Source organism: Dromiciops gliroides, chromosome 3 (genome assembly GCF_019393635.1).
Source record: "Dromiciops gliroides isolate mDroGli1 chromosome 3, mDroGli1.pri, whole genome shotgun sequence".
Lineage (NCBI taxonomy): Eukaryota > Metazoa > Chordata > Mammalia > Microbiotheria > Microbiotheriidae > Dromiciops > Dromiciops gliroides.
The window spans coordinates 213859829-213887560 of record NC_057863.1 but is presented as its reverse complement, the minus strand read 5'-3'; the positions used below and the strand labels follow the sequence as shown (position 1 = coordinate 213887560).

At 38.2% G+C, this 27732-nt stretch overlaps 2 protein-coding genes across 5 annotated transcripts; one reads left to right on the top strand and one right to left on the bottom strand.

Annotated features, from left to right (window-relative positions):
- Positions 1-309: 309 nt before the first annotated feature.
- CLDND1 (claudin domain containing 1) lies at positions 310-10471 on the top strand. 4 transcript variants are annotated; one of them, XM_043996329.1, is made up of 7 exons: positions 364-443; positions 776-954; positions 1602-1775; positions 2497-2812; positions 5467-5577; positions 8797-8934; positions 9101-10471. In XM_043996329.1, the coding sequence occupies exons 4-7, from the start codon at positions 2518-2520 to the stop codon at positions 9319-9321; spliced, it is 765 nt and encodes a 254-aa protein (XP_043852264.1). In that variant the 5' UTR covers positions 364-443; positions 776-954; positions 1602-1775; positions 2497-2517; the 3' UTR covers positions 9322-10471. The 4 variants fall into 4 exon arrangements, with proteins under 4 accessions (XP_043852266.1, XP_043852265.1, XP_043852264.1 ...); XM_043996330.1 differs by lacking the exon at positions 776-954 and having other exon boundaries at positions 314-443; XM_043996328.1 differs by lacking the exon at positions 1602-1775 and having other exon boundaries at positions 367-443; positions 9101-10470.
- Positions 10472-25528: 15057 nt separating this feature from the next.
- Positions 25529-26509, bottom strand: LOC122750762 (olfactory receptor 5K1-like). Its single transcript, XM_043997577.1, has one exon. The coding sequence runs from the start codon at positions 26507-26509 to the stop codon at positions 25529-25531; it is 981 nt and encodes a 326-aa protein (XP_043853512.1).
- Between the last annotated feature and the right edge of the window lie 1223 nt (positions 26510-27732).

The window sequence follows — 27732 nt, the reverse complement described above, 5'->3', positions numbered from 1 at the left end:
TCTGGGGCAAGATATTTCTTCCCTCCAATGGTACATTCAGCAGCTCCTGCACGTCCCAAATTTCTTACAAATCAGTGGCTGAGCCTAGCTTTAGCTCTGGGTCCCAAGGTCGGGGTCACTGCCTACTAGGGTAGAGTGCAGGAAGTCAGTGGACTAACGAGTGGCGAACTACAACTCCTACAAGGCCCCACGCCTACGTCCCGTTTCACCAGCCTACCCACTACTGCCTACAACTCCCACAATCCCAAGCGGTCTGCAACAGATGGGGAGATAAACTAGTCTAGGCTAGGGGCAGAATGGGCGGGGAGGAGGAAGAAGAGGGCGCGGTTAGGAAGTACGTCAGAGGAGGAGCGCAGGAGGCAGGGCCGCCGCGGGCCGAGCGGCAGGAAGTGCCTGATGGTGGTGGCCCAGGAGGATGGGCGCTGAGTCTGGCTCCGCTCGAGGTGGGATGGGACGGATCGGGTCGGTTCGGGGGAGGGACGAGCGAGAGACCCCGGCAGCAGGCCGAGGTGCAGCGGCGGGGGTGGGGTGAGGGTGGGAGTGTCTTCTCGCCGCCGCTCCCTCTTCCTTCTCTTGCTCGCGGCGGCTCCGGGCGGGTCTTGGGGTCAGCAAGTCCGGGGGGCCGCGGAGGGGGGGCGGGAATCAGTGGTCGCCCAGAGGTGCCCCGAGGGAGGAGCTGGGACGGGAGGAGGGAGGGTCAATCCGGAGTCCTCCGCTGGATGGCGAGCAGATCGCCTTTCTCCGTCCCCTCCCACTCCGCCCCGCGCTTGCACAGCTGGATTTGGGATGTGCACTCGGGCACTTGCGGGTCCCGCCCCGATCTCTCCTCCTCCATCCACTCCCTGAGATGAGAGCCCACTGTGCGCGGGGCATCCTCCTAGGCACGTTGGCCTTTTAAGGGTATTTGAGAATTCCAAGATGAGAAAGACTGGAGGAAAAAAGCGTGGAAACGAGGTGAATCTTAATTCTTGTAATTTGCCCGGGTCCCCTTCCCACCCGCCATCCCCTGAAGTCACATCTCGGCGCTCCCAGTTTGTGGCTGTCCTTGTGGTCCTCTGTAAATTGTGTTGTGCTCATCGCACCTTGTGTACTCCTTTGACTCAGCTTCGGCCACCTTAGTCATTTTACTGCACTGCTGTTGAACCCTGCCTCTGCCTGAAGGTCAGGAGGCAATAATAAATATTTACATAATTGTAAAGAACTTGTTTCCTGATCTGAGGATTTGGGGGGTTGGGGGGAGAACAGAGAGATACGCAGATGAGAGTTTGCAAAACTGTAGGAGCTTGGGAAGGCAGGCATGGAAGTGAAGAAAAATTCGTGAGAGGTTTATCTCGAAATGAATTAAAGGAAAGATTGACATCTAAAATAATTGTATGTTTATTGTCCATTGTCCTGTTTGCCACACTGAATTCAGAACAGCCTTCCCCTCGGGGTTATCCTAAGCCTTTTAAAGTGAACTTTCATAGTTCATAGGAGTCAGAGTCTGACTTCATTCAGCATTGAAACAGAAACTTAAATGTAAATTAAATACAGAATTTTTAGAATTCACTAGCTCTACCATCTACTCTGGTTTTATCTGTATTTATATATTCTTTTGCCAGACGTAGAGAGTGTCTCTAGTGGAAACATGGAACTAGGAGCCATCAGGACCTGGTTTTTGTTCATCTAGTAATCATCACTATGATTTTGGACAAGTCATTTACTTCACTGGGCCTCAAGTTTCTTCATCTGTAAAATTGGAAGATCCTTCTCTGGAATTTTGGGATTATAGAGATGTATGTAAATTTCAGTGCTGTCCATTTCAGTTATGCAACTAAAGGACTGGGATAGAACCCTGTGCATATTGGAATTTAATAAGTACTTTATGATCATAATAACTTTTGTGTGAAATGCCTCGATCCCAAGTTGTTCAGTTGTGTTTGACTCTTCGACCCTTTGGACCATACTACCCATGGGGATAGCTTGCCATTTCCTTCTGTGGTGGGTTAAGGCATACAGAGATATAAATGACTTACTTGCCCTGGGTAACACAGCTAAAATGTCTGAGGCCATATTTGAACTCAAATCTTCCTAAGTCCAGACCCAGCACTCTATCCACTGTGCCACCTACCTTCCTTGATCAGTTAAGAAATTAGGATACTGTTTTTAGTCAAGTCACAAACATATATTGGACTAGAGTAGGCATTCTTAACATTTTTCATGTCGTGGACTCTCTTGACCAGCCAACAAAGCCTGTGTGTGGACCATTTCTCAGAATGATGTTTTTAAATAATTGAAGAAGTGCCAAATTTTAATTGAGATTAGTGAAATAAAGATGTATTTTTTCTTCCTATTCATGGACCCCCTGAAATCTATCCTTAGATTCTAGACTAAGAAACTGAAGTAGAGGATGAGAAAAAAAATTGTATGGTAATGAATATTTTTTGTCATGGGAAAAACCTGACCTAGTTTCTTAAAAGTTAACTTTTCTATGTTTCCCTTTTTTCCTTTTAAAAGCAAAAAAACCTGAATGCCAGAATGGATAACCGTTTTGCTACAGCATTGGTAATTGCTTGTGTGCTCAGCCTCATTTCTACCATCTATATGGCAGCATCAATCAGCACAGATTTCTGGTATGAATATCGAAGTCCACCAGAACCCGAAAATTCCAGTGATTCAAATAAAGTCAGTGATGAATTTTCTGACAGTGATTCTGATGAAAAGACTTATAATGACTTACTTTTCCGGCATAATGGCACAATGGGATTGTGGAGAAGATGTATCACTCTGCCCAACAGAAGCTCACCTTGGAATAGCTCTCCAGAAAAGACAGGTACATATATATATATATTTTTTTTTTTTGGTGAGGCAATTGGGGTTAAGTGACTTGCCCAAGGTCACACAGCTAGTAAGTGTTAAGTGTCTGCGGCCGGATTTGAACTCAGGTACTCCTGACTCCAGGGCCGGTGCACTGTGCCACCTAGCTGTCCCCTACATATACTTTTAAAAAAAATTTCCTTCACCTTTACCAAATAATTGACTTTGGTTTTGTAGTTTCTAGATCGTATCTGAAGATATTTTAATTCTCTATTTTTGACAGTTTGTGCTTTATTTACATCTTTGGATCTCCCTCAGTGTTTAGCCCAGCATCCTGACCATATTGAATTCAACACAAATTTATTAAAGTGTTCAGGCTACTGTCCTAGGCTCTAAAGGAGGTACCATGGTTAAAATAAGATACAATCTTTGCTCTTTCAGTGCTTGAAGTTTAGTAGGAGGATATGAAAAATGCAGGTAACTTAATTACAAAATATTTACATTATAGTAAATGTATGTGAATTCCTGAGTCCTGTGGGAGAGCTGAGAGGGGTATGAACTGACTAGGGAGAACCCAGAAAGATTCATGGAGGACTTAAGAATTTTATCTTGACTTTAAACCAGCAGGGAAAGGAGTTGTAAGGGTGGTGTGTGGTGAATTGTATTCTAGACCTTGGAAATAACTTGAGGAAAGGCAGAAGCAAGAAAGTATTGAAAGTATATGGGAAACACTACTCTAGTATGGCAGGAGCATAACATAGGAGAGTGGTAAGAAATCAGGCTGGAAAAATAGGGTAATGCCATATCCTGTGCAAGACTAACAATTTTAAGTTTTGTTCTTTTGGAAGTGAGAAATCATATAATGGTTTTGAGTAGAGAAGTGACATGGGCAAATTAACCTTGCCACAGTGTAAAGGATGGGGTGGAGACAAGAGGAAGTGAACGTAGGAAGACCAGTGAGGCCATTGCATTAATCCAGAGAGGTGGTAATGAGAGCCTGTATTAGGGTGGTAGCAGTGAGATTAGAGAGTGTAAGAAAGATGTCAGTGATAGTTATAGAATCCTTAGGACTTAGTAACTAAGGGGAAATGAGAAGGGAGGGAGAAAGGAGGATCAAAGATAAATAAAAAAATTTTTTTGAACCAAGAAGGCTTAGTTTTGGGGGAAAGATGTTAAGCCTGTTTTTGGACAAGATGAGTTTGAGGTGCTGGCCTGACATCCCAATGTAGATGCATGTCTCTAACTCTGGAGAGAGTTCAGGCATAGAGCTATAGAGATTTGACTGTCATCTTTATAGAGGTGATATCCAAAACTCATAATAAATGATATTGCCAAAGGAGAGAGGATAGGGAAAAAAAATAAGACTCAGTAGGACCGTATTTGAATCAGTGAGAAATTAACATTAAAGTCCTCTGTGCTTTTTTGTCTCCCACTCTTTTTTTTTTTTTTTTAGTGAGGCAGTTGGGGTTAAGTGACTTGCCCAGGGTCACACAGCTAGTAAGTGTGTAAAGTGTTTTGAGGCCGGATTTGAACTCAGGTACTCCTGACTCCAGGGCCAGTGCTCTATCCACTGCACCACCTAGCTGCCCCTGTCTCCCACTTCTTAAACTATTTTCCATTAGCCTCACAGAAATTGTAAAGAAATGGTTTTAAAATCTGTCATGACATACATACCTGAAAATAGAAAGACTGAAACCCTAAACCAGTATGAAGGAAATAGATTAACAACCAAAAAGCAAGTGTATAAATATTTATCTCTGCTTTCTTTCAGGCAGTTGACATGTGAGGTCTGTTTTTATATGTTCAAATTCATATAATAATTAGTAGTTTGGTTTTTTTTTGGGGTTTTGTTTGTTTGTTTGTTTGTGGGGCAATGGGGGCTAAGTGACTTGCCCAGGGTCACACAGCTAGTAAGTGTCAAGTGTCTGAGGCCGGATTTGAACTCAGGTATTCCTGAATCCAGGGCCAGTGCTTTATCCACTGCGCCACCTGGCTGCCCCGATAATTAGTAGTTTTATTGTGGGTCTTATTGTAGAAACTTTTGGTTGGTTAAAAAACAGGAAATAAAAGTGTTGTGAAAGCAAAAGGTAATATTGATGCCTAAAGTTTTCTCTTTCAAATTGGTTCAACAAGAGCTTATACTTAACATTTTTAAACTTCCAGTTTCTATTAAAATTGAATATTTTCAATAGTTTGGGTATCTTTCTTAGCCATGGCTACTTTTGGCATTTCTGAATGGAAGCCCTGTATTCCCTGTAGTGGTTGTTATTGCAGAACATCAGGCTTGAGTAAGAATCAATGAGGTGCTAAGTGTTTTATAATATAGGAAGCCAAGAAGAGGGAGTTTGGTGAAGAATGGAACACATGCTGAACAGAAGTTCTACAATATCTTAAAAGGATTTTTTTCTATGCTGATGATAACAATGGCCATAGCTGTACTACATCTGTCTCTTCCCTTCTTCCTTTTATTTACAAAAAAGAAAACTTTCCTAACAGTGTTTTAAACCTGCTAGTCACAATCAGAAGTAACATTCATAGGCCTACACCAATGTTGCACCGAACTCTGTAGTGACTCCGCATTTCCATAATTTTTAAATTAGTTACCAAAAGGGTTGATTGTTGAATGTTTGTGTTGAAAAGAACAAGTAATCATTGTTACTCTTGTTCCAGAATCATCTGCCTTGGTCACAGAATGTTACAGTTTTACCCTGTCAGAGCAGTTCATGGAAAAGTATGTGGAGCCTGGAAACCACAATACTGGGATTGATCTACTCCGGACCTGTGAGTAATTCGATCAAAGCAGAAGGTTTGGGGAAAAAAGGAAAAGAAAATTTTCTCCATCCTGTGTTATATTCATTTAGCACATGAAGGAAAAGCTTTCTTCTATAGAGGAAAAAGCCCTCTTTCTACTGCTTAGCAACTTGGACAAGGAACCTAGCCTCCCTGAAAATAAACATCCTCATCTGTAAAATACAATAAAAGATACAATAATAATATCCATACTACCTTCTTCATTAGATCTGAGGATCCAGTGCAAATCTATGGAAAAGTAGAGCCACAGTAGTACAGCAAAAAGAGGCATTCAATTTAACAAGCATTTTTCAGGGAACTCTTATGTGTCAAGCACTATGCTAAGTGCTAGGGACACAGAAAAAAGAAAATCTTGGGCCCCTTACATTTTACAGGGGTGGGGGGCTAGCAGAGATACTTCTTTTACACAGATAAATACATGTATAAAATAATGCAAAGTTAAATAGTCATTTCTGAAAGAATCAGGAAAGGGCTTTTGTAGGAGATAGCACTTGGGCTGAATCTTGGAGGGAGCTGGACAATTTGTGCAAAGTCAGAGAGAGCAGAGATGGAATCTCACATACCGAGAACGGCAAGTCGGCCAGTTGGGCCAAAATATAGAGTACCTGAAGGGAGTAAAGTGTAACAGGTCTAACAAGGCAAGATGGAACTAGGTGTGAAGGGCTTTAAGTTTCAAGCAGGCAGTTTGTATTTTATCCTAGAGCCAGTAGGGAGCTTTGGAAGAATTGAGCAGAGATCATTTTGGCAGCTTTTTGGATGACAGATTAGAAAGGGGAAGGATTAGATACTTGGGAGACTGGGTAGGAGACTCTTGGAATAGTTGATGTGAGAGATAATGATGACCTAAACTAGGATGGTGGTAGAATAAGTAGGAAAAAAGGGATGAATTTGAGAGCTGTTGGGATGATAGAATTGATAGGACTTGGTAGCTGGTTGGATATGGAATGAGGAATAAGTGAGCAGAGAGATGAACATGACTCCTAGGTTCAAAACTTGAATATCAGCTGGAAGGATGATGGTGTCCTTTAAAGAAATGAGATTAAGAAGAATGGTAGATTTAGGGGGGAAGTTCATAATGCTCATGATGAGTTTGAGATGCCTATAAAACATGTGGGTGGAGATGCCTAATAGGCAGTTGGAAATGTCTTATTGTAAAGCCTAAAATTCTAGCTGTGATGTTTAAAATCTAATGTATGGTTGCCTGACCTGACCCCAGTGTGGGGGAGAAATGAGCTAAGATTTACTGATCAATTCACTAAGAGTTTAGGCTTTTAAGTATTTATTAAAGTGTATTAGAAGTTAGTGAAGAGAGAGAATGGAAAACCCTAGTTTATGATCTATTCAGTATAGCCAGAGAGAAACTTGCTTTTCCTAGCAATCCATGTGAAGTTCCCCCACCACGCCAAAGTCCTGGGTGAAAAGACCCATATCCTTAGCCGCTTTTCCCAGAAGCCCCCTGTGAAACAGGAAGCAGGGCCATTCTCACACACAGCTCCAAGATAATTGGCTGGTAGCACTGATTGACATGACCCACAGGCGTTAGAATCAACTTCCAGATGCCAATCCAACCTTTGAAACCCCGGAAAGGTCACTTCCGGATGCCGAAGTCACATGTTTTCTTTTCAGGCTTGATTCTCACAATGTCCCTCTCAGAATGGGGTATTGTTCCAGTTCTTACAATATTGAAGCTTAAGAGAAAGATGAGGGATGGGTATGTTGCTTTGCATGTCTTCTGAATAGAGATAATATATGGAACACATGGGAGTAGATGAGATCACCAAGAGAAAGCCTGTAAAGTAAAAAGAGAAGAGAACCCCCCCCCCCCCATATAAAGCCCTGGGTATACTTATGCTTGGGGTAGGGTTGGGCATTGGATGTTCCTACAAAAGAGATGAAGAAATATTAGGCAGATAGAAGCCATGACAGCAGGGCAGAGAATCTAGATGCTGCAGTAGCAAATGTGGCAAAAAGGTGAAGAAAGATGAGGACTTAGCCAAAGGATTTGGATTTAGCGGTAAAGGAGTTATTGTTCATCTTGAAATGAGCAGTTTCATTTAAGTGGTGGGCTTGAAAGCCAGATTAGAACAGGTTGGAAAATAAATTTGGGGGAAAGTGCCTACAACCGGTGTCAACAGCTTTCATTGCAATTCTGGCTCTGATAGGAAGGAGAGAGAAAGGATGAGAGCCTGAGAGAATAGTCACATCCAGGGGAGGTTGTTTGAAGGATTGGGGGAAATCTGAGCATGCTTGTAGGCAGTTCAGAAGTCAAGTTGACAAGAGTTTGAAAGTTAGGGAAATAGAGTGGATCATTATGCAAGCAAGTTCCCCTTAGGAAACAGGAGAGGATTATTTATGACTATAGGGGTTTCTATTGGCAAGAAAAGACTCATCTCTTTCTCAGAGATGCAGAGGAGGAGAATCAGGGAGTGATGTTAAAGAGATTTGAAGGGTGGAATTGGGGAGACAAGGGAAAAGGGAGGTCTCCATAGATAGTGCAGTTTTTTTCAATGAAACCCCCCTGCTGAGAGGAAAGGAATTAAGTGGGTCGTGTAGGTGGCTTGAGGGGAAAGGTTTGGAACAGATGGGAATGTGATTGTAAATCAGAGAAGACCAAAAGGATGACTGCCTGGATTTGGAGTCAGAGGGCCTGGGTTTGAATCTTGCCTCTGCCGCATACTACATGAGGGACCCCTGTGTCACAAATCCTATAACCTCCCAGTTTTCTCTTTAAAATTAGGGGAGTTGGACTTGGCCTTTCCAACTTTAAATCTGTTAGCATTTGCTTTCTATTTATTTATTTTTATTTATTTTTTATTTATTTAAATTTGTGTGTGTGGGAGGGTAGCCTTTGCTTTTTGTTTCTACATTTGTAATTCTTCACATAAGTGTTGTGACTTTGTTGGAGATCCATTATGAACTTTTGTGTTGTTTTAGGAAGTGATTTATCTTGATCAAAGTTTGGATTCTTTTGATGATGGCTCCCTAGAAAAGACCTAACATTGGAATTCCTTTCTTATCTTTAAATACAATTGTTCTTTGGAGCCTAGTAATATGGAAGAAATTTCTATTTGACAAAATGCTATAGCAAGATGATAATTCTTCTCCTCTCTCTCCCCTTCCCCCTTCTCCTTCTTCTGCCTCTTCTTCTTCTGCTCTTCTTCTTCCCTCTGTCCTCTTTGGCTCTCTCAGATCTTTGGCGCTGCCAGTTCCTTTTACCATTTGTTAGCCTAGGTTTGATGTGCTTCGGGGCTTTGATTGGACTTTGTGCTTGTGCCTGCCGGAGTCTGTATCCAACTATTGCCACAGGAGTCCTTCATTTCCTTGCAGGTGGGTGTTGAGTTTTACCATACTTGAACTCTTACCCTTAATGTAAGGGCCTTTTCAGTTGTCATTCATGAACTGCCACATTCCAGTGTCATGTTGAGACTTCAGTGATTCCACTACCTAACTATGTGCTTTTGTTTTTCCTTTTCTCTCTTGCGCTCCCCATCAGGTCTGTGTACACTGGGCTCAGTAAGTTGCTATGTTGCTGGTATTGAACTGCTGCATCAGAAGCTGCAGCTGCCTGAGAATGTGAAGGGTGAATTTGGTTGGTCCTTCTGCCTGGCCTGTGTCTCAGCCCCCTTGCAGTTCATGGCTGCCGCACTGTTCATCTGGGCAGCCCGTACCAACCGAAAAGAGTACACACTAATGAAGGCCTACCGGGTGGCATAGACGGGCTGCCACTTCAATTACAGTTTGCTACACTACAGTATTTTTTAATGTCCATCTTATTCTCATATCTTTCTCCTCTGTCCCCTGCCTTTTTCCCAACCACTGTGGACACAGTTCCATTCTGGATGTTTATTTGCATTGTTTTCTTACCCTTAACTTTAAATCTGTATGGTGTTCTTTTAGAAATCACACCCTTCATATGTCCAACTAGATCTAGATCCAGAGTCCAGTAAAGAGAGATGAGTAGATAAAGAGCATAAATTTATCTAGAGAGTAATTGTCACCTGAGTGAAGCTGATGTAAATCAAATTTAAGGAGAAGAGACTTTGAGGTAAAGGTAAAATCAGAGTATTTATGTTAAATTTGTGGTACTCTATTTTATAAGTCTCTTATGATTATCACAACTTCTTTAGTTTCACTTTTGTGTAGAACCTATCATCCATGAATATTAGTGCTGTTTTCAAATGTTATTAAACTTTATGTGATGGAAAAAAAGATGAGTCACATTTCTAACCTTTGAAGTGTAGCTTCATCTAAGGTGAAATACAGCAGCTCTTTTGAACTGCGCTGGGCATAAAACGTTTGAGCAAGGATGTGAAAATAGATATTTTAGTTGAAGCTTTGTTTATGGATCTGAACTACCACTACTGGAAGTTAGCTCAAACAGCAGGCTATTAACTTTTTACTTCCTTTAAAATTTCAGTGTCCTGGATCACTTCCCTCATGCATTGTCCTACTGAAAGATAACAATGCTTTTTAATAGTGTGTTGGGGTCAGGGAATTGAATGCCCCAACTGCCATCTAAGTCAGTTTAAACACTCCTTCAGAACATTTATCCAGAAGAAGGTTATTCCTCCAGATCTAAGGCTTTGGTTGCTTATTAACGACTGTGGTCTTTATTTCCTGTGATGGAATGAGGTGCCTTTCCTCACCCAGACCTCTTTCTTCATGGACATCTCAGCATTGTTTAATTTCTTCTAATTCAGTTATTTTTATAAATATGTGTATAAACTTTTGAACTTTTAAAATCCTATTTATTTATTCCATTTCTGTAGAACATGGCAGGTTTTTTAAAGAAAATGTAACATAGTAATTTCTTACCATGTCCCAAATCTGTTGTTTAAAAAATAAAATCAAATCAGAAAAGAGCTTCTCATGTATGTTTTTGAGTGCCCCTATTTTGGATTGATGAAGAGAAATGAAGAAATTAAAGTGAGCATGCGTGACCAGTTGGATGTAACCAAGACACAGGCTTAGGCTATTTGAATTGGGTTGGCCTTTTTATCCAAATAGTAGAAAACTTATTTTCATCTTATTATCCAGACCATTTCAGTAATTATTTGCTTTCCAGTTTTCTTAAAAAAAAAAATTTCTCCTTCACTTAGAGTGAACAAATCAATCAACAAACAGTTATTTAACATCTATTATATATCAGGTACTGTACTACATACTGGGATACAGTTAGAATGAAATATCCCAATTCTGACATTCAAAACAAAGCAGAATTCAAGTGGTATTATTGCATGTCCTTGCCTCTTCAAATTTCTTGATGTTCTGTCTCTGATCAATTGAATTGAGGCAAACAAGCCTAGTCTTAAAGGCTCATATCACAGTTATAAGCTGCATTTGTAAAATAAAAAGGATTTATGGCAGGATTCACTTGGGGCTAAATATACAACAGCATTATGTAGAATATTATATTTTTTTACTTTTCAAAAAGATTTCTGAATTGCTAACATTGTAAGCAAATCATCTGGGCCATTGATATAACAAAGCACGTTTCTTATTAAATTTCCTTCATTGTTCTTACATTCTTGTACTCTTTAACTTGTAATAGTGACACACTACCTTAGTAAGTGGGAAAGATACCATTTATTTTTAATAGGATTCCAAACCTCAATCAAATTCCCAGACCAGTTTTGTGATCTTTATGTATCATTCTTTTTTTTTGGTGGGGCAGTGAGGGTTAAGTGACTTGCCCAGGGTCACACAGCTAGTAAATGTGAAGTGTTCGAGGCCGGATTTGAACTCAGGTCCTCCTGATTCCAGGGCTGGTGCTTTATCCACTGTGCCACCTAGCTGCCCCTATGTATCATTCTTATTTGGTAAATTCCCCACTAAGCCATTTATTGGTTGTAGATACCTGGGTTTGCAACTAAAGCAACGTGCCTGCTAACTGTTTTTTGTTTTTTTTTTTGTTTTTTTTTTTGCGGGGCAATGGGGGTTAAGTGACTTGCCTAGGGTCACACAGCTAGTAAGTGTCAAGTGTCGGAGGCCGGATTTGAACTCAGGTACTCCTGAATCCAGGGCCGGTGCTTTAATCCACTGCGCCACCTAGTCGCCCCCCCTGCTAACTGTTTTTAAAAGAGCAGCATGAAATGATTATTTATTATCAAGTATTTGAGTATCCAGGTTCCTTCCCCTTCTTGACTTGGATACTTTCTAACTCTGATAATCTTTTTTTAGAATGTGGGCAGGAAAAAGACGTAAATTCTAGTCAGCTTTGAATAGTGTTTAAAAACAAGTAACAAAACAAAAAACCCACCAATAATAACTAGGGTAGGAGATGAAACTTGGCTAAAGACTTCTGCATGAAGGAGGGCTATTTTTTCTCAACAAATCCCTGTGGGCTATTATGACAGGTTGAACTGTGATCGTGAATCATTTATTATAAAGAAAAGTTAGTCTTTGTTGATCTTTTATAACCCCAAAGATGAACCTCTGTTAGTAGAATTATCATTGAATAGGTAGGATAAGTTATCAGCATAGCTGTGGTTGTATATTTTTAGCTGCATTCTTGATAGGTTAAGCTATCTTAGAGTGATTTTTTTTTTTCCTATAGTCCTGCCTGTGGTGGATTTGTTATGTTTGTGAACATAACAGATTTTCGCCTGTCCCATAGCATCATACAATATGATGATTTGGCCTAAAATCAGTGCAAAGATAAATTCTATTTATGACATTTCCACTTCAGAAATGCATAGGAAAAGGAAGCTCTGTGCCTTTTAAGAACTTTTACAATGCTTTAATGTGTATTTCCTTTTTTTTGGCAAGGCAATGAGGGTTAAGTGACTTGTCCAGGGTCACACAGCTAGTAAGTGTCAAGTGTCTGAGGCTGGATTTGAACTTGAGTCCTGAATCCAGGGCCTTTGCTCTATCCGCTGTGCCACCTAGCTGCCCCTTTAATGTGTATTTCCAATCAGAATCTTAAGATTTCATACATATTAGAGGAATGACAGGAACATAAAACTTTTACATTCTTTTAGCAAAGTTTTTTTGTTTTTATTGTATGGGCTTCCTTTAAACAGTCAAAAACTATCAAATATAAGTTGTTAGGAAATAGAAATAAAAGGACAAAAGAAAAAAATTTAGTGATGAATAGACACTAATTATTTTTAAAGTTGGATAAAAAGTAATTTGAAAACATGTATATCCAAAATGACTAATATGGAAATTTACTAAATTGCACATGCATAACCTATATCTGCCTACTGCCTCAGGGAAAAGGGGTAGGGGAGGGAGTGAAGCAGGGAAAGAATTTGGAATGCAAAACTTTAAATAAAAATGTTTATTATTTAAAAAAAAGAATTTTAAAAAGAAAGAAAATAAATGTATATCAATAGCTGAAATCCCCGGGTACAGTTAAAATCATAAATCCCAGAAGGCATTTTTACAAAGAGACTGGGCAAAATAGTTCCTAGGAAGAAAATCTAGGGCCTTCCTTAAGAGATAGGCCAGAACCCTTCTTTTTAATAGCTTTAAAGTTCACTAACACTTTTGGGACACTCTGTGTTTGGCTTAACATCTGCCCAGGATAAGATTAAAAGAGGGTTGAATCACGAGTGAAATTCTGCATCCAACTTAAGAATGTGATTTTTGCCTTCATAATTTTTTCACCCATTCCCCCCCCCCCCCACGTTTCCACCTTTCTAGAAGAATCTAATTTCAAAATAAAAATTGAAGTCTTTATTTGAATAATTTCTTGAGAACCTTTGTTCAGTTAGGCTGGAGGTGGGTCCATACTGCTTGGTGAAGTGAAGAACCCCCCAGGTCCTGGTCTCTCAGGACCCTTCTTTTTACAAGGAAATTCAGAACTCTCCAGAAAAAGCAGAATCCAAGAAAAAGAAAAAAGGAAAAGCAGAATCCTGTTGGGAAAGGAGAAGATCCACATGGCAAGCAAAGCATGACAAAAGCTGCAAAATAATAACAACAACAACAACAACAATAATAATAATAATATCTTATCAGGAGAAGATATCAAGTACCATCAGGGATTTCTTTCTCCCCCTAGTGTGATAGTGTGTGATCTCTCCTGAGTCATTCTGATCTCATCTAGTTCCCCTCAATCTTTTCTTACTTCAAACTCTATTTTGTTAATATGTAAAGAAACATGATATTTATCACCAAAATATCCATCCATACATATGTGTATATTTTTAATACATATGAGGTAGTTTAATAGGTCAGCCTACCTAGTCACATTTTTTTATTATGTGCTTGAGATAACCATAACATCTTAGGAAAATTTAAAATCAGTGTAATATTCTATCTCTTACACATATAAGCTGATTATTGTTTCACAGTCATGTTAAAATAAGGATCTGATCACACATTTTTTAGAATGAGGGCATGTTTTGATCTTCATCTCAGAGTTTCTCTTTTGCCAATATTTAAATTTATCTCTTAGTTTAAGCTGGTTTTTGCTTGTCCTAACCACTCCCTCAGTTTTGTGGCTGCTGAAGCCTCTTGGGTGAAACTTTGATGATGTAGACTCAGTCAATAATAGTTGTGGCACAATCAGCGTTTTGTTCTCCACCCTGTATTCAAGGAAATAATGATTCATAATGATTACCCTATTTGAAAATGAACCAAGAACAGTGATGCTTGTTTTGAATTAGTTCTCTTGTATGCATGGGGACTCATGAAACCACCAGTAGGCCACCTATATGCTCTTCTATTATGTCATCAATGGACAAAACAAATTTAACTTCATTCCTCCTGAGATTACCCCTACAAATGTGCCTTGTATATACCAACTTCATCAAAGTCTTCTTATGTTGTTACTGACTTGTCCTCGTAGACAGAATCTCAGTGCTGGAAAGGACTTCAAAGACCATCCAGCCTAATCCATATCTGAACCAACCCGCCCCCCCCCCCCCCCATCTACAACATGCCAGGCAACTAGTCATCAAGTCTCTACTTGAAGAAATACATTGCACCTGTGGACAACTAGTTGTTAGGTAACTTTCCTTACATCAATTATAAATTCACTTTCTGTAATTTTTTGTTATTCCTGGTTCTGAGAGGTAAACAAAAAAATTCTATCCCTCTTGCACGTGACATTCCTCATATGTGCAGTTGGCAACCAATTCTTCTGATTAAATGTGCCCATTTCCTTCAGCAGATATTCATATGACTTATGACATGATCTCAAAGCCCTTCATTCTAGTTGCCTTCTTCTGGACACTTCAAAGTTCTTTCTAAGATGTGGACTCCAGAACTGAACAATACTCAATATTGTAGCCCAACAAGTGTACATGTATACAGCAGGACATACACCTAATTGAATGTAGCCTAAGATTGCTTTACTTGTTCTGATTTCCATATCATGCTTTTGACTTCATATTCAGTTTGCGGTCCATTTAGATTGCCAGGACTTTAATAGGAACTGAAATGCTAAGGAGCCGTGCCTCCCCCTCATACTTGAGAAGTTGATATTTTAAACCCTAGTGCAAGATGATATTTATCCTTACTAAATTTCATCTTAGATTGGGCCCAATGTTTTAACCTATGGAGATCTTTGGGGATCTTAATTTTCATGCAATATATTGGTATCCCTTTCAGCTTTGTCATCTGCAAATTTTATAAGCCTGTCAGCTATGCCTTTTTCAAAGTCATTGATTAAAAAAAATGCTAAATAGCACAGGGCACAGGATAGATTCCTGGACCACTCCACTAGAAATTGCCTTCCAAGCTGACACCAAATAATGATTGCTTTTTGGGCCCAACCATTCAACCAATTCTGAATCCACCTAATTGTAATACTACCCAACTCGCATCTCTCCATTTCTACAAGAATTAAGAAAGATTTTGTCAAATGTTTTCCTAAAATCTAGGTTAAAAAGACTGGTATAGTAAACCTGTCAAAAGGAAAAGGAAAAGATGTTAGCTTGCTATGTACTATGCTGACTCTGTGATCACTGCTTCCCTTTTCTATGTGTTCATTAACTATTGCTGTAGTGATCTTGTCAAGAATGTTGCCAGGAACTGAAGTCAAGGGCACTAATTTATAATCAGGATATTTGTCCTTTAAAAAAAAATACTATATTATCCCTCCCATTCTCAATGATATTTCAGAGATCACTGGCAGTGTGGCTGCCAGGTCTTTCCATACCTAGGTTGTTCATCAGGTTTGGTGACTTGAACTCATAATAGTTAGCCAGGTACTCTCTTAGTACTTGACTTAGCTAAAGTTATAATTCTCTTTTGGACATTTTTTTTTTCTGGCCTTCCTGTTTGAAGAGATCTTTCACTTTGGCTGACAAAACAAGCCAATTAAAGAGATAAGCAACCCTACCCTCTCTCTGCAGTGCCTTTTCGTTTCATGTCTCCCCATCTCATTGAAATTCTCTTCCTATTTTGACACTTTTCCCCAATGCAGCTTTAAAGCAAAACAGAGCCCTTTTTGTTGTCCTTAGCATTCATTGCCAGCTTTAGCTCCCTCTGAGCTTTCCTCTTCCCAACACAATTTGTGCAGCACTGGGCTGTGTTTTTGCATTCATCCTCTGTTTCCTATTCTTGCTCTTAGCAAGTATTTATCTCTTTAAAAAATCTAAATTGGTCAGTGAGTTCCAGGTACGTCCCCTTCAATAGCTCCTTAGGCAACTCTCTATTTTCTTCCTTATTAAATTTGTTTCTGTTTGTGACTTCAAAATTTCATGAGGGTTTTCTATCCTTCTGGGATGATTTCACCTATTTGTGTGTATATGTATACATACATAATATACACACCTGCATATATACACATGTGTGTATGCATACATATTATATACACACATAGATTACATAAATGTGTATATATGTATCTATATACACACACATAAAGCCTTTCTCTAAATTCTTTGAAATCTGCTCTCCTCAGGTATAGGGTACATGGAAGACTATATCTGACTTTCCTCTTTTCTATTACAGATTAAGATAGTATTAATTTTCACTCAAGGTTTCTATCATTTCTACCCCAACAACAGGTTTCTCCTTGGTAAGAAAGAGATACAGAAGTTCCCCATAGCAGTTCCTATAACATTTGAAAAATAAAATTATCATTGAGACAAGTAAAAAACTTATTAGCTATTTTGCTTTCTTCAGAGAGAATGCCTGCAGATGTCCCATCACTACTGTTCTTCTGTCTCTGTGTCAGGCTTGTGTGATCTGTTTCCCCAACTCCTTAATTTTCTGCCATTGTTGACCTTTAACCTTGTATCTTTCTCTAGTTTCATGGTTTCCCCACATGAGTATATCTTCTTAATCTATTTTCTACTTTTTCTCCACTACTCCCAACCCCCTCCTTTTCCATATTCTGTTTCTTTTGAATAAAAAATATCTTTCCAACTACCTCCATATCCTAGCCAGAGGATTCATGTCAAGTCTCAGTGAAATCTATGATATTGGATTCACCTTCATGTGTGTTATCTGGTATGCATTGCTTGTTAGCCAATCTTTGTGCATTTGTCTATCATCGGAAACAAATCTTATATTGGCTCTTTTCTTAGGTCTTGTCAGCCATGAATTTCTGAGCATCTCTACCACAATTTTTCCTGCTATCTATGGTATCTAACTTGATAACTATATATCAGCAGTGTTCTCTCTTCCTCTTCTTTTACAGTTTGAGTCATTTATTTTGATTTCCAAGATTAAAGGAAAAAGCATCAACCCTTATTAGGTGTGCTCCATCCCTGGCTAGAAGCCTGTTGTTACTAAATATTTAAGTTTTGGTCCAAGAATCCTAATCTTTTTCTTAGATGCCATCTTACTTCTCTATCTGAAGCCCTTGCCTTAGATTCACAGCAGGAACAAATAAGCTCTCTCTGCATCTAAAATCTTCAGGGTTTTGTTTAAGATTTCATAATCTAGAGTGGTGTTTTCTAGGCTCCTTCCAATAATTATCATTCATGCTCACCTGAATCAGCAGAATTGGAGAGTAGTTACAAGTTGGGAGTTTTTTTTCTGTCCATCCTGGATACATACCCCAGAAAGACAATGGATTTCAGTTTGACAAATAGCTGCTTCAATGGGGATTCACCTCAACGGGAGCACTCACCAACTACTACTATCTCACTTTAAATTCCTTGGAGGACAAGTAGCTACTCCCTCTTTTCTAAGAATAGCTTTATAGCTAGGGTGCTTTTCCCCTTTCTTATCTGTTTCATTTTCAACCTCCCAACCTCCTGACTTTAGATGAGTATTGCTCTATCCATTGTCAGATACTTTAATGCCATTTTTACACTGAATGCTTTCTCCCATCTTTTATAAAGAATACTCCTTTCTCCCTGATAACCTGGAGAGTGTAAAGGTCAGCCTTGAATCTCTACCTTCTAGAAGTAAGTCTAGCCTGCCTTTTGAGCATAGATTAAAAGTTATTTGAATGTGGCAGATATACCACCATTATACACTAATTTTCTCTATTCTCCATTCTTGCTGGAAGTAACAGCTTCAGTTCCTCATCTTTCCTGTTTATGACCAACTTGGAGAATTTGTATGTGGCAAATTTCTTGTGGAAAACTGAAGTTAACATTCTCATTCTCACATCGTTAGCACCTTTCCATATGATTAATATCTTAACAATGACCAATCTCTAATCTCTTGTCTTGCTAACCTCTTATCTTTTTTTTTTTTTATCTTGTCCTAACTTCCTTCTTTCTCTCCTCCAGGATTCTTTCTCCTTAAGTGGCTTTCTTTTCTTAGTTTCCTTCAGCTCAAGCCTTTCTCTTTCTGTTTTTCCTTCTATTCTCTTTTGGTCTTTCTGCTTGTCTTTCTCCTGGAATCTTTCTCTTCTTTAGCTTGAGCTTTTTTCATTTATCTCTAAACTTTTTCTTACTCTATCTTCTCCTTAAGTTTTCTCAATGTTCCCCTCCCTGAATGAAATATCTGATTTCCTTTAGAAGTCTTCCATCTAAGTCTCATAATTCATCTTCCTCTTTCAGTTCAAATTATCCTGCTCCTCCACACAACCTCCCAATATGGCTTAATTTGTAAATCAAATTTTACTTTTAATTAACAAGTATTTTTTTCCTTCTCATCTTCCCCATAATGAAAAAAAAAGAAAGAAAAATCCCACTTAACAGATATGCATAGTTAAGCAAAAAAAAAGAAAAAATCAGAGAAAACTTGGAAGATTTATATGAACTGGTTCAATGGGAAGTGAACAGAAACAGGAGAACATTTTTTATTCTAACAACAAAACTGTAAAATTATTAATTTTGAAAAATTAACATAAACACCAATCATGATTGCAGAGGACCAGTGATGAATAATGCTACCCATCCCTTGACAGAGAAATGATACTCTAAATATGCAGAATGAGATACATTTTGGGTTATAAGGCAAATTTAATATGACAATTCAGAATTTTTAAAAAATATAAATGGTAATTATTTAACAACAACAAAAAAAGGCAATCAATCAGTAAGTATTTATTAAGGACACATTATGTGCCAAGCACTGTACAAAGATAGTGCCAAGTGTAAAGACAAAAAAATTTATCGTCCCAATTCTCATAGTTTACATTCTATCAAGGAATAAGAGGTACATATTTAAATACATACAGAACAATTATATTCAGAATAAATATAAAATGTAAAGTAGTTACAGTTAGAAGCAATTAGGGAGGGCACTAACAGTTGAGGGAATCAAGAAAGGTTTTTTGTAAAGGACAGTGTTTGAACGGTGTCTAGAAAGAAATTAGAGATTATACAAGGTAGAAGTGAAAATGGTGTGCATCCAAATATAGAGAAAAAGCCATTGCAAAGGAAAGCAGATGGGAAATGGACTACTGTGTGTTAGGAACAGAAGTCTAGTTGGATTATGCAATGGAGTATTGAAAGTAAAATACATATAATGAGGCTGGAAAGATAGTTGTTGTTTTTCAGTATGGCATTATGAATTCAAATAACAATAAAGAATTCACTAACAGTGGAGACAATCACAGAAGCATTTACAATAAAATGTGGGTATATTAGCATGTTAGGGTTAAGTATTTTTCAAAATTTTCCTATGATCTTATAAAGCTTTAAGTTTTTCATGAAGCCTCATGATATTCTAAAGTAAAATTAAAGGTCCTCAAAAGCCAAACAGAGGAGTTTACATTTTATCTGAGAGGCACTGAAATAGGGAAGTGACATGGTCAGATTTTCACATGAGGAAAATCATCACTTTTGGAACTGTGTGGAGACTGGAACAGAGTGGAGAGAGACTTGAGGCAAGGTTATTTAAGATAACCAAAACAAAGATGCAATCTTTTTATGCCTCTTAAGACATAGAAGAGGATGTGGTTTTAGTTGTTTCTTAGTTTAATTCTACAAGAATATGTTGATGTTTACAGAGATAATATAATATATAGTTAGACAACCATTTTCATTTTACATTGACTTCCTCGTTTGTTTTGTTTTTAAAAAAAATTTTCTAAAAATCTTATGCCTATTATGGTATGGTAAAAATTTATGGTAAATTATCATACCACAGGAAGAATATGATGAATTTAATATAGTGAAAACCAATATTTAGGCTGAAAAGTGCACTTTTTCAATAAGTATATTTGTTGACTACAACATGATTCTGCTCTACCTCATATTTAAAGTATCTTATGGATATAAAAAATCAAAACCAGCAAAAATTAAGGAACTCAGGCTTTTCTGGCAGCCATCACTATTCCGAAGAGAAAAAAATTAACAAATGTTTTACAATTCTCACTTACATAAAAATTAAATAACCTGAAATCTTTGCTTTAGAGATATAAAATACCTAAGGAAATGAGAATTTTTTTTTTTGTGGTTAAGGAAGGAAGTTTGTGGTTTTCTACCTAGATGGAGCATACTCCTGAATAATGTTTGAAAAAAATTGTATAATCATTATGAATTAGACAAAAATCAACTACCTTGAACATTTCCTTACTCAAAGAATAGAAATGGCACCTTGAATCTCTGTTCATGTAGCCTGTTTTAAATATATACATAAAGATTTAATCTAACTTGTAGCTTCAATATTATACTAATTTTCTGTGCCCCCTTATCAAACTTCCTTCTGCTCTCTTTTGTGTCTTTTAAGAGTGATCTATTGATGTTTTTTCTTTCCTCCTTTTATTCAGTATCGCTTTCACTAACATTCCTCCCCAAATTTCACTAACATGGTGTAGGGAGAAGTATTCCCTTGTAATAAATAAACAGAGAAAAGTAAAAACGAATCTATGCACTTTTACTCCATGAAAATGTGTCTCATTTTGTATTTTTAGCCTATCACTTCTCTGTCAAGAGCTAGGAAGCATAACTCATCATAAATATCCTGACATCAGGGGCAGCTAGGTGGTGCAGTGGATAGAGCACCGACCCTGGATTCAGGAGTACCTGAGTTCAAATCCGGCCTCGGACACTTGACACTTACTAGCTGTGTGACCCTGGGCAAGTCACTTAACCCCCATTGCCCTGCAAAAAAAAAAAAAAATCCTGACATCTTTATTGGTCATTATACTGATCATGGTTTTTGAATTTTTCTTTTTTCTTTTAAATTTCTAGTTTTGTTTTTTTCCCCTTATAATTATTGTATTAATTTTTTTTCCTGGTTCTTCTCACTTCCCTCTGGATTAATTCATGAAATACCTGTCCGATTTCTCTAAACTTGTCCCTTTCAATAATATCTAATGGTACATTCATATACCATAATATCTTCAGCCATTTCTCAATTCATAGATACTCACTTTGCTTCCAGTTATTTCCTTTAAAAAAAAAAAGGTACTACTATTTTTGTGCTTATTGGATCTTTCATTCTGCCTTTGAATTCTTGGGAGTATATGCTTAGAAGTAATAACATATGGTCAAAGGGTATGCATAATTAAGGACTTTTGGGAACTTTACAGTTGAGAAAATTGAAGCAAGCAGAGGTTACATGACATACCTAAGGTCACATAGCTAATAAGTGTCTGAGACCGGATTTGAACTCAAATATTCCTAACTCCAAGCCCAGTGCTCTATCCACTGCACGAACAGCTGTCTTATCATCCTTATCAGTGAAAATGACATTAAAGAAGAGACATTGCCATCAGCTTTGATACTATACCTTAAGGACCATGGGACCTTTCCATCAGATTTGCAGTTGAAACTATCTGTTTCACATTAGAATGTGAGCTTCATGAAAGCCAGGACTGTTTTACTTTTTCTGCTTGTATCTCCAGTGCTTAGAACACTGCTTTGCATAAAGTAAGAACTTAATAAATATTTTATTCATCCATTCATTCTTGATTTTTACATTGATATGATTTACCATTACAATGTCTTAAGGAATGGTCCATTTATATTTATGTGCACTAATGCTTGTTATATTTTGGCAAAAGCCTATTTGTAACCCATTTGATATATCAGTCTGATTTTATTACTTTTTATAGATAAAATCTATTATGTTTAAGGACTTCCTAATATTAAATTCTGTATTCTTGGAATAAATCTAATCTGCTCATAGTGTACAGTATTTTTTTCCTAGAATTTTGTTGTAGCATCTTTTAGTAATGTATTATTCAATATTTTTTATTGATATTTCTTAGGGATAGTCATCTATAATTTTCTTTTTCTGCTTTATCTTTTCCTGGTTTTGTTATACGAATTATATATGTCTCATAGAAGGAGTTTAATAAGATCCCTTTTCCAATGTTTACAAATTATTCGTGTAATATAGTTCATTATTTTGCACTTGATAAAATTTTCTTTTAAATGCATCTGCTTTGTTTTCTTTTTTTCTCCTTTGGGAATACATTTATGGCTCTCCAATTTCTTTTTCTCAGATTAGCTGATTCAAAAGCTTTATTTTTTATTTCATTTGTCTGAGCATTTCATATTTTTGGAAATAATCATCCATTTCATTTTTATCAGTTTTGTTCAGATGTAATTGAGCAAATGAGTTTTTAGTAATTTTCTTTATTTTGTCTTCATTTAGGGGGAAGAGAAGGGAATACGCATTTATCTACCAACTATTATATCCCATGAATTCTGCTAAGAACTTTACAAATATTGTTTCATTCCATCCTCACAACAATGCTGTGAGATTGGTGCTCTTATCACCATTTTACAGTTAAGGAAACTAAGGCAAACAAGTTAGGTGACTTGTCCAGGGTCACCCAGCTAGTAAGTGTTTTGAACTAGATTTGAACTCTAGGTACCCTCCCCATCCCCTTTCCAGTGTTCTTACACCTTATACCCCAACATATATTTCTTGATCCAATGACACTGGCCTCTTGGCTATTCCAGAAATAAGATATTCCCTTTCTTGGTTCCAGACATTTTAACTGTCTGCCCTCCATGGTTGAAATGTCCTTCCTTCTCATCTCTGCCTGCTGGCTTCTCTGGCTTCCTTCAAGTACCAACTGAAATCCCACCTTCTATAGGAAGCCTTTCCCAATTCCTCTTAATTCTAGTGCCTTCCCTCTGTTAATTATTCCCTGTTTATCCAGGATATGATTATTTCCTATATATCCAGTATGTTTAACATTTGTTTGTTATCTCCCCATTACACAGTGGCAGGGACAGCCTTTTTCCTTTCTTTGTATGGCCAGAGCTTAGCACAGTGCCTAATAAATACTTATTGCTTGTCTGCCTGATTGGTTGACTGACTGACTGACTGACTAACAAGGCTGGCTGCTGAAAGCTGCAAAAAATCACAGAGAAGACATAAGCAGATTTTACTTCCAAGAAAGGCCTGAAGGTGGCAGCAACAGGAAAAATAGTAAATAGAACCTACCTACTTTGTAGCAACAGTTCAATGATATTATCATGCCAGTATACACACACACATGTGCTCACACACGCACGCATGCAGACCATCTAGTTTGTAGCAACAGTTCAGTGATATTATCCCAGTATATATATATATGTTTGGTGCTTAATAAATTCTTGTTGCTTTGGTGCTTAATAAATTCTTGTTGATTTAAATTGAAGGCATTTGCAGGAAAGTATAACCCTGTTGGGGGAAAATTTTCCTTGTTATTTATTTTTCAGGGCTGTTACTTGTCTTTTATGTTGAGCTACTTTATTCAAATCCTCTGATGCTTAGTTGAAATGTGATCATTGTCAAATCTCCTAACTTCTTTGAGGTCTAATAAAAGAAATATCAGTAGGGGTCTATGAACTGTGGTTTTCAGTTTTTAATCTACCAAAATAGTCCTTGAATCCGGAACTGACCAGGGGATGTGGGGGGAATCCACAACTGAGAGGGGCCAAGGCCATATTTGGATGGGGACTGAATTTCTGGGAAGAGTTGTTACTATGCATTTTTCCTTACTAACTAGGGCTTGGAGATGAGTCCCAATCCTCTCCTTTATATGCTTTATAAAAATATGTATGCTGGTCAAATGTTTTGGTGGGCTTGGCTGCTCACAGGTAAACTGAATATAACTAGACAAAAATTGTTTAAGTTTGATGAAATCATTTTCATATTAGCTTGTTAATAATGACCTTGAAATAATATGAATGGCAGCAAGTGATACCAAGGAGATGGGCAGTGTGGGGTGGTGGAAAGATCACTGGCTCTTCAGCTGAAGAACCCGAGTTCAAAGACTTCTTCTGATGTTCGATACCCATGTCATCTTGTGTAAAGAACTTAGCCTCCCTTAGGCCTCAGTTTCCCTATCTGCAAAATGGATGTGCTGGAGTAGATGGCCTCAAAGATCCCTTCCAGCTATGATAATGGAACAAAAGATATATTCCATGGATTGGATATAAACTTTCAAAAACAGTTATTTGAGAAAATGTCGAGAATTCAGAAACAAATTTAATTATAGAGGTACCCTTTTGAAGCAAATAACCATGTGAGAATCAGGGTGTCATTCCTCTGCTGAGAAAGACATTGTGAGAACCAGGGCACTGCCCCCCTGAGGAGAAAGCATGTGACTAGTGTCCAAAAGCTGCTTGGCATCCAGAAGTTACATCTATTCATAGAACTGCCTGTAAGTCATGTCAATCAATGCTACCAGTCAATTAGGTTGGAGCTGTGTGTGGGGACCACCCCTCTTCCAGTCCCACAGGGAGCTTCCACTCTAGAAGACTGGGGATCTGGCTTCTTGCAGTTGGAGGTCTCAGTGGTAGTGGCAGGGCTAGGGTAGCTAGGCTTTTTCTTTCTGAACTCCATGTGTTCTTCCTCTCTCTTTTGCTAACTTCTAATATACTTTAATAAATGCTTAATGCCCAAAGATTGGTGCTATCAGCTTCTAATTTAAGGTGACCACACATTAGATTTTTAGTCATAACAGTTAAATTTTAAACATCGCAACCATGGCCTTAGGTCACAGAATATGACTGAGTTTATCAATTTGTATTTAATCTGAATCTTTCAGAGGTATAGTTCCATATGCTTATGGACTCTCCTCTGCAGATTCCTCTTTGCAACATATGTATTGTTGCGATGGTGGGAGTCAGTCACTGACTCACTGGCATGCTCCATTTCCTTGGATAATCAATGACTGACATTTCTGAATGAAGCTTTGATTTTTAAACAAATCCCTATTTTCATTCATGATTAGGACAAGGGTTACCACCTGCAGGAAGTCTTTTTTAAAAATTTTATCTTCTCCAATTGCCAGTCATTCCAAGGGTGCTTTGTGTCTACTTTGTAGATGTCTATATATCTTATAAGTTGTCTCCAACCTATTTGAATTTACATTTTAATAAAGAGGGACTGGGGACTGTTCCACTTTTGGCTCCACATTCCAAGGGCTTAGCACAGAGCCTGATACATGAGAAACAATGAATGCTTTCCTGCCGGATTGATTTTAGCCTTAGAGTAAAATAAATATTCTTGAACTTATTTATTCCTTTACACATTGTTGGCTCAATTCAACCTTAGGGTTATATGATTTAATAATACCTAATAAAAATATACATTTGTTTTCTCTGTATCATTTCTTAGGAAAAGTCATTTTACTTGAATCATTAAGTCATGGAGAATAGATTTTGTTTCAAATATCCCGAGATATGTTTTTCTTCAGATTCTTTTTCAGGACACTGATTACTTCCTTGTTTCTCAGGCTATAAATGAAAGGGTTTAAAAAGGGAATGACTATTGTATAAAAAATAGCAACTGGCATGTTCTTATCACCTTCATTGACAGAACCTGGTCGAATGTACATGAAGAGCAGAGAACCATAGAATATTGAGACAGACACAAAATGAGATGCACAGGTAGAAAAGGCTTTGCCTCGCCCCTCCTTGGATTTCATTCTGAAGATAGTGAAAAGGATGTAAAGATAAGAAACCAAGATAATGACTATAGTAAAGACTAGAATTGAGCCTGAAAATATATACATCATCAGTTCATTAATAAAAGGGTCAACACAGGAAAGTCTGAACAATGGAATTACATCACAAAAGAAATGATTTATTCGATGAGACCTACAGAAAATCAACCTGAATACAAAACCTACATGAACTGCAGAAGTCAGGTTACCACCTAGGTATGACACAACAAGCATCTGAACGCAGAGCTTCTTTGACATCATGATGGGATAATGCAGTGGATTACAGATGGCCACATAGCGGTCATAGGCCATGGCTGCTAGGAGAAAACAGTCTGAAGTTTCCACCACACAAAGAAAATAAAATTGTGCCATGCATTCGTAGATGGAAATCATCCTGTCCTTAGAAAAGAGGTTCACTAACATGTTGGGAGTTACAGCGCAGCCACAGCAAGCATCCATAAGAGCCAAGTTACCAAGAAAGAAATACATAGGAGTATGAAGTCGAGGTTCAATCAAAATTAATATCACTAGTCCAAGATTCCCCACAATGGTTATTAGATAGATTACAAAGAATACCACAAATAACATGACCTTCATCTCTGGGTGATTTGTAAATCCAATGAGGATAAAGTCAGTTGTCAAGGTGTCATTTTCCTCAGCCATCTTGAGGTTTTCTGTTGAAAACAGGAATTGTGTGTACATAAGAATATAACACTCTACCCCCTTCTTCTTTACTTCTTTGGCCAAAAGACACCTCTTCCCTCCTGTGTTGTCTTTTTTTTTTTTTTTTGAGGCAATTGGAGTTAAGTGACTTGCCCAGGATCACACAGCTAGTAAGTGTTAAGTGTCTGAGGCTGGATTTGAACTCAGGTACTCCTGACTCCAGGGCTGGTGCTGTATCCACTGCACCACCTAGATGCTCTCTGTGTTGTCTTTTAAAATCAAATGCAGGTCAGATCTAAGGAAGGATTATTCTACCTGAAATGTCAGTTTATCAAGTCATAAGCCCCCCAGATTTTGAGTTCCAGGTAAAGTATCAGATTGATTGCACATGGGCATTTTTGGTAATGATTTTTTTGGGGGGGCAGGGCAATGAGGGTTAAGTGACTTGCCCAGGGTCACACAGCTAGTAAATGTCAAGTGTCTGAGGCAGTATTTGAACTCAGGTCCTCCTGAATCCAGGGCCTGTGCTTTATCCACTGTGCCACCTAGCTGCCCCCAAGCATTTTAAAAAATACCATTTAGGATGCAGACAAGCAGTAAGTATTTATTAGGCACTGTGCTAAGCTCTGGCCACACAAAGAAAGGAAAATAGCCACCTCACTGCCCACACCAAAGACTTACTATCAAGGAGCTTCTGCCCTGGGTCTCCATTCTCTTGACTGGCAAACTGCCTCTCTTAGAATACTATTTCAGGAAAGCCTCAGTCAAGCTTTACTTCACCTCTTTCTCTCTACTCACCTTCTCCATAGCCTCCTGGACAATTTCTCCCTATCCCCACTTCCAGTTCTGTAATCAAGAACCAAGACAATCAATTCTGCCATTGTTCCTGGATGGGGTGTGTCAATTCATTTCCTTAGGGTCCAACTCAAACAACCCAGTAACTTTCCAGACTTAAGTGCCCCTCTCTGACTAATACTCCTTTTTAAGTGTAATCACCACCTATTAAAATGTTGGCATTTTAAGGTCAGAGACTATCTTTGCTTATGTAGTTGAATCCCTAGAAGCTAGCACAGTTCTTGGCATTTAATATGTTGTTAAAAAGTGCTTGTTCACAGGCAGCTAGGTGGTGCAGTGGATAAAGCACTGGCCCTGGGATTCAGGAGGACCTGAGTTCAAATCTTGCCTTAGATACTTGACACTAGCTGTGTGACTCTGGGCAAGTCACTTAACCCTCATTGCCCTGCAAAAAAAAAAAAAGTGCT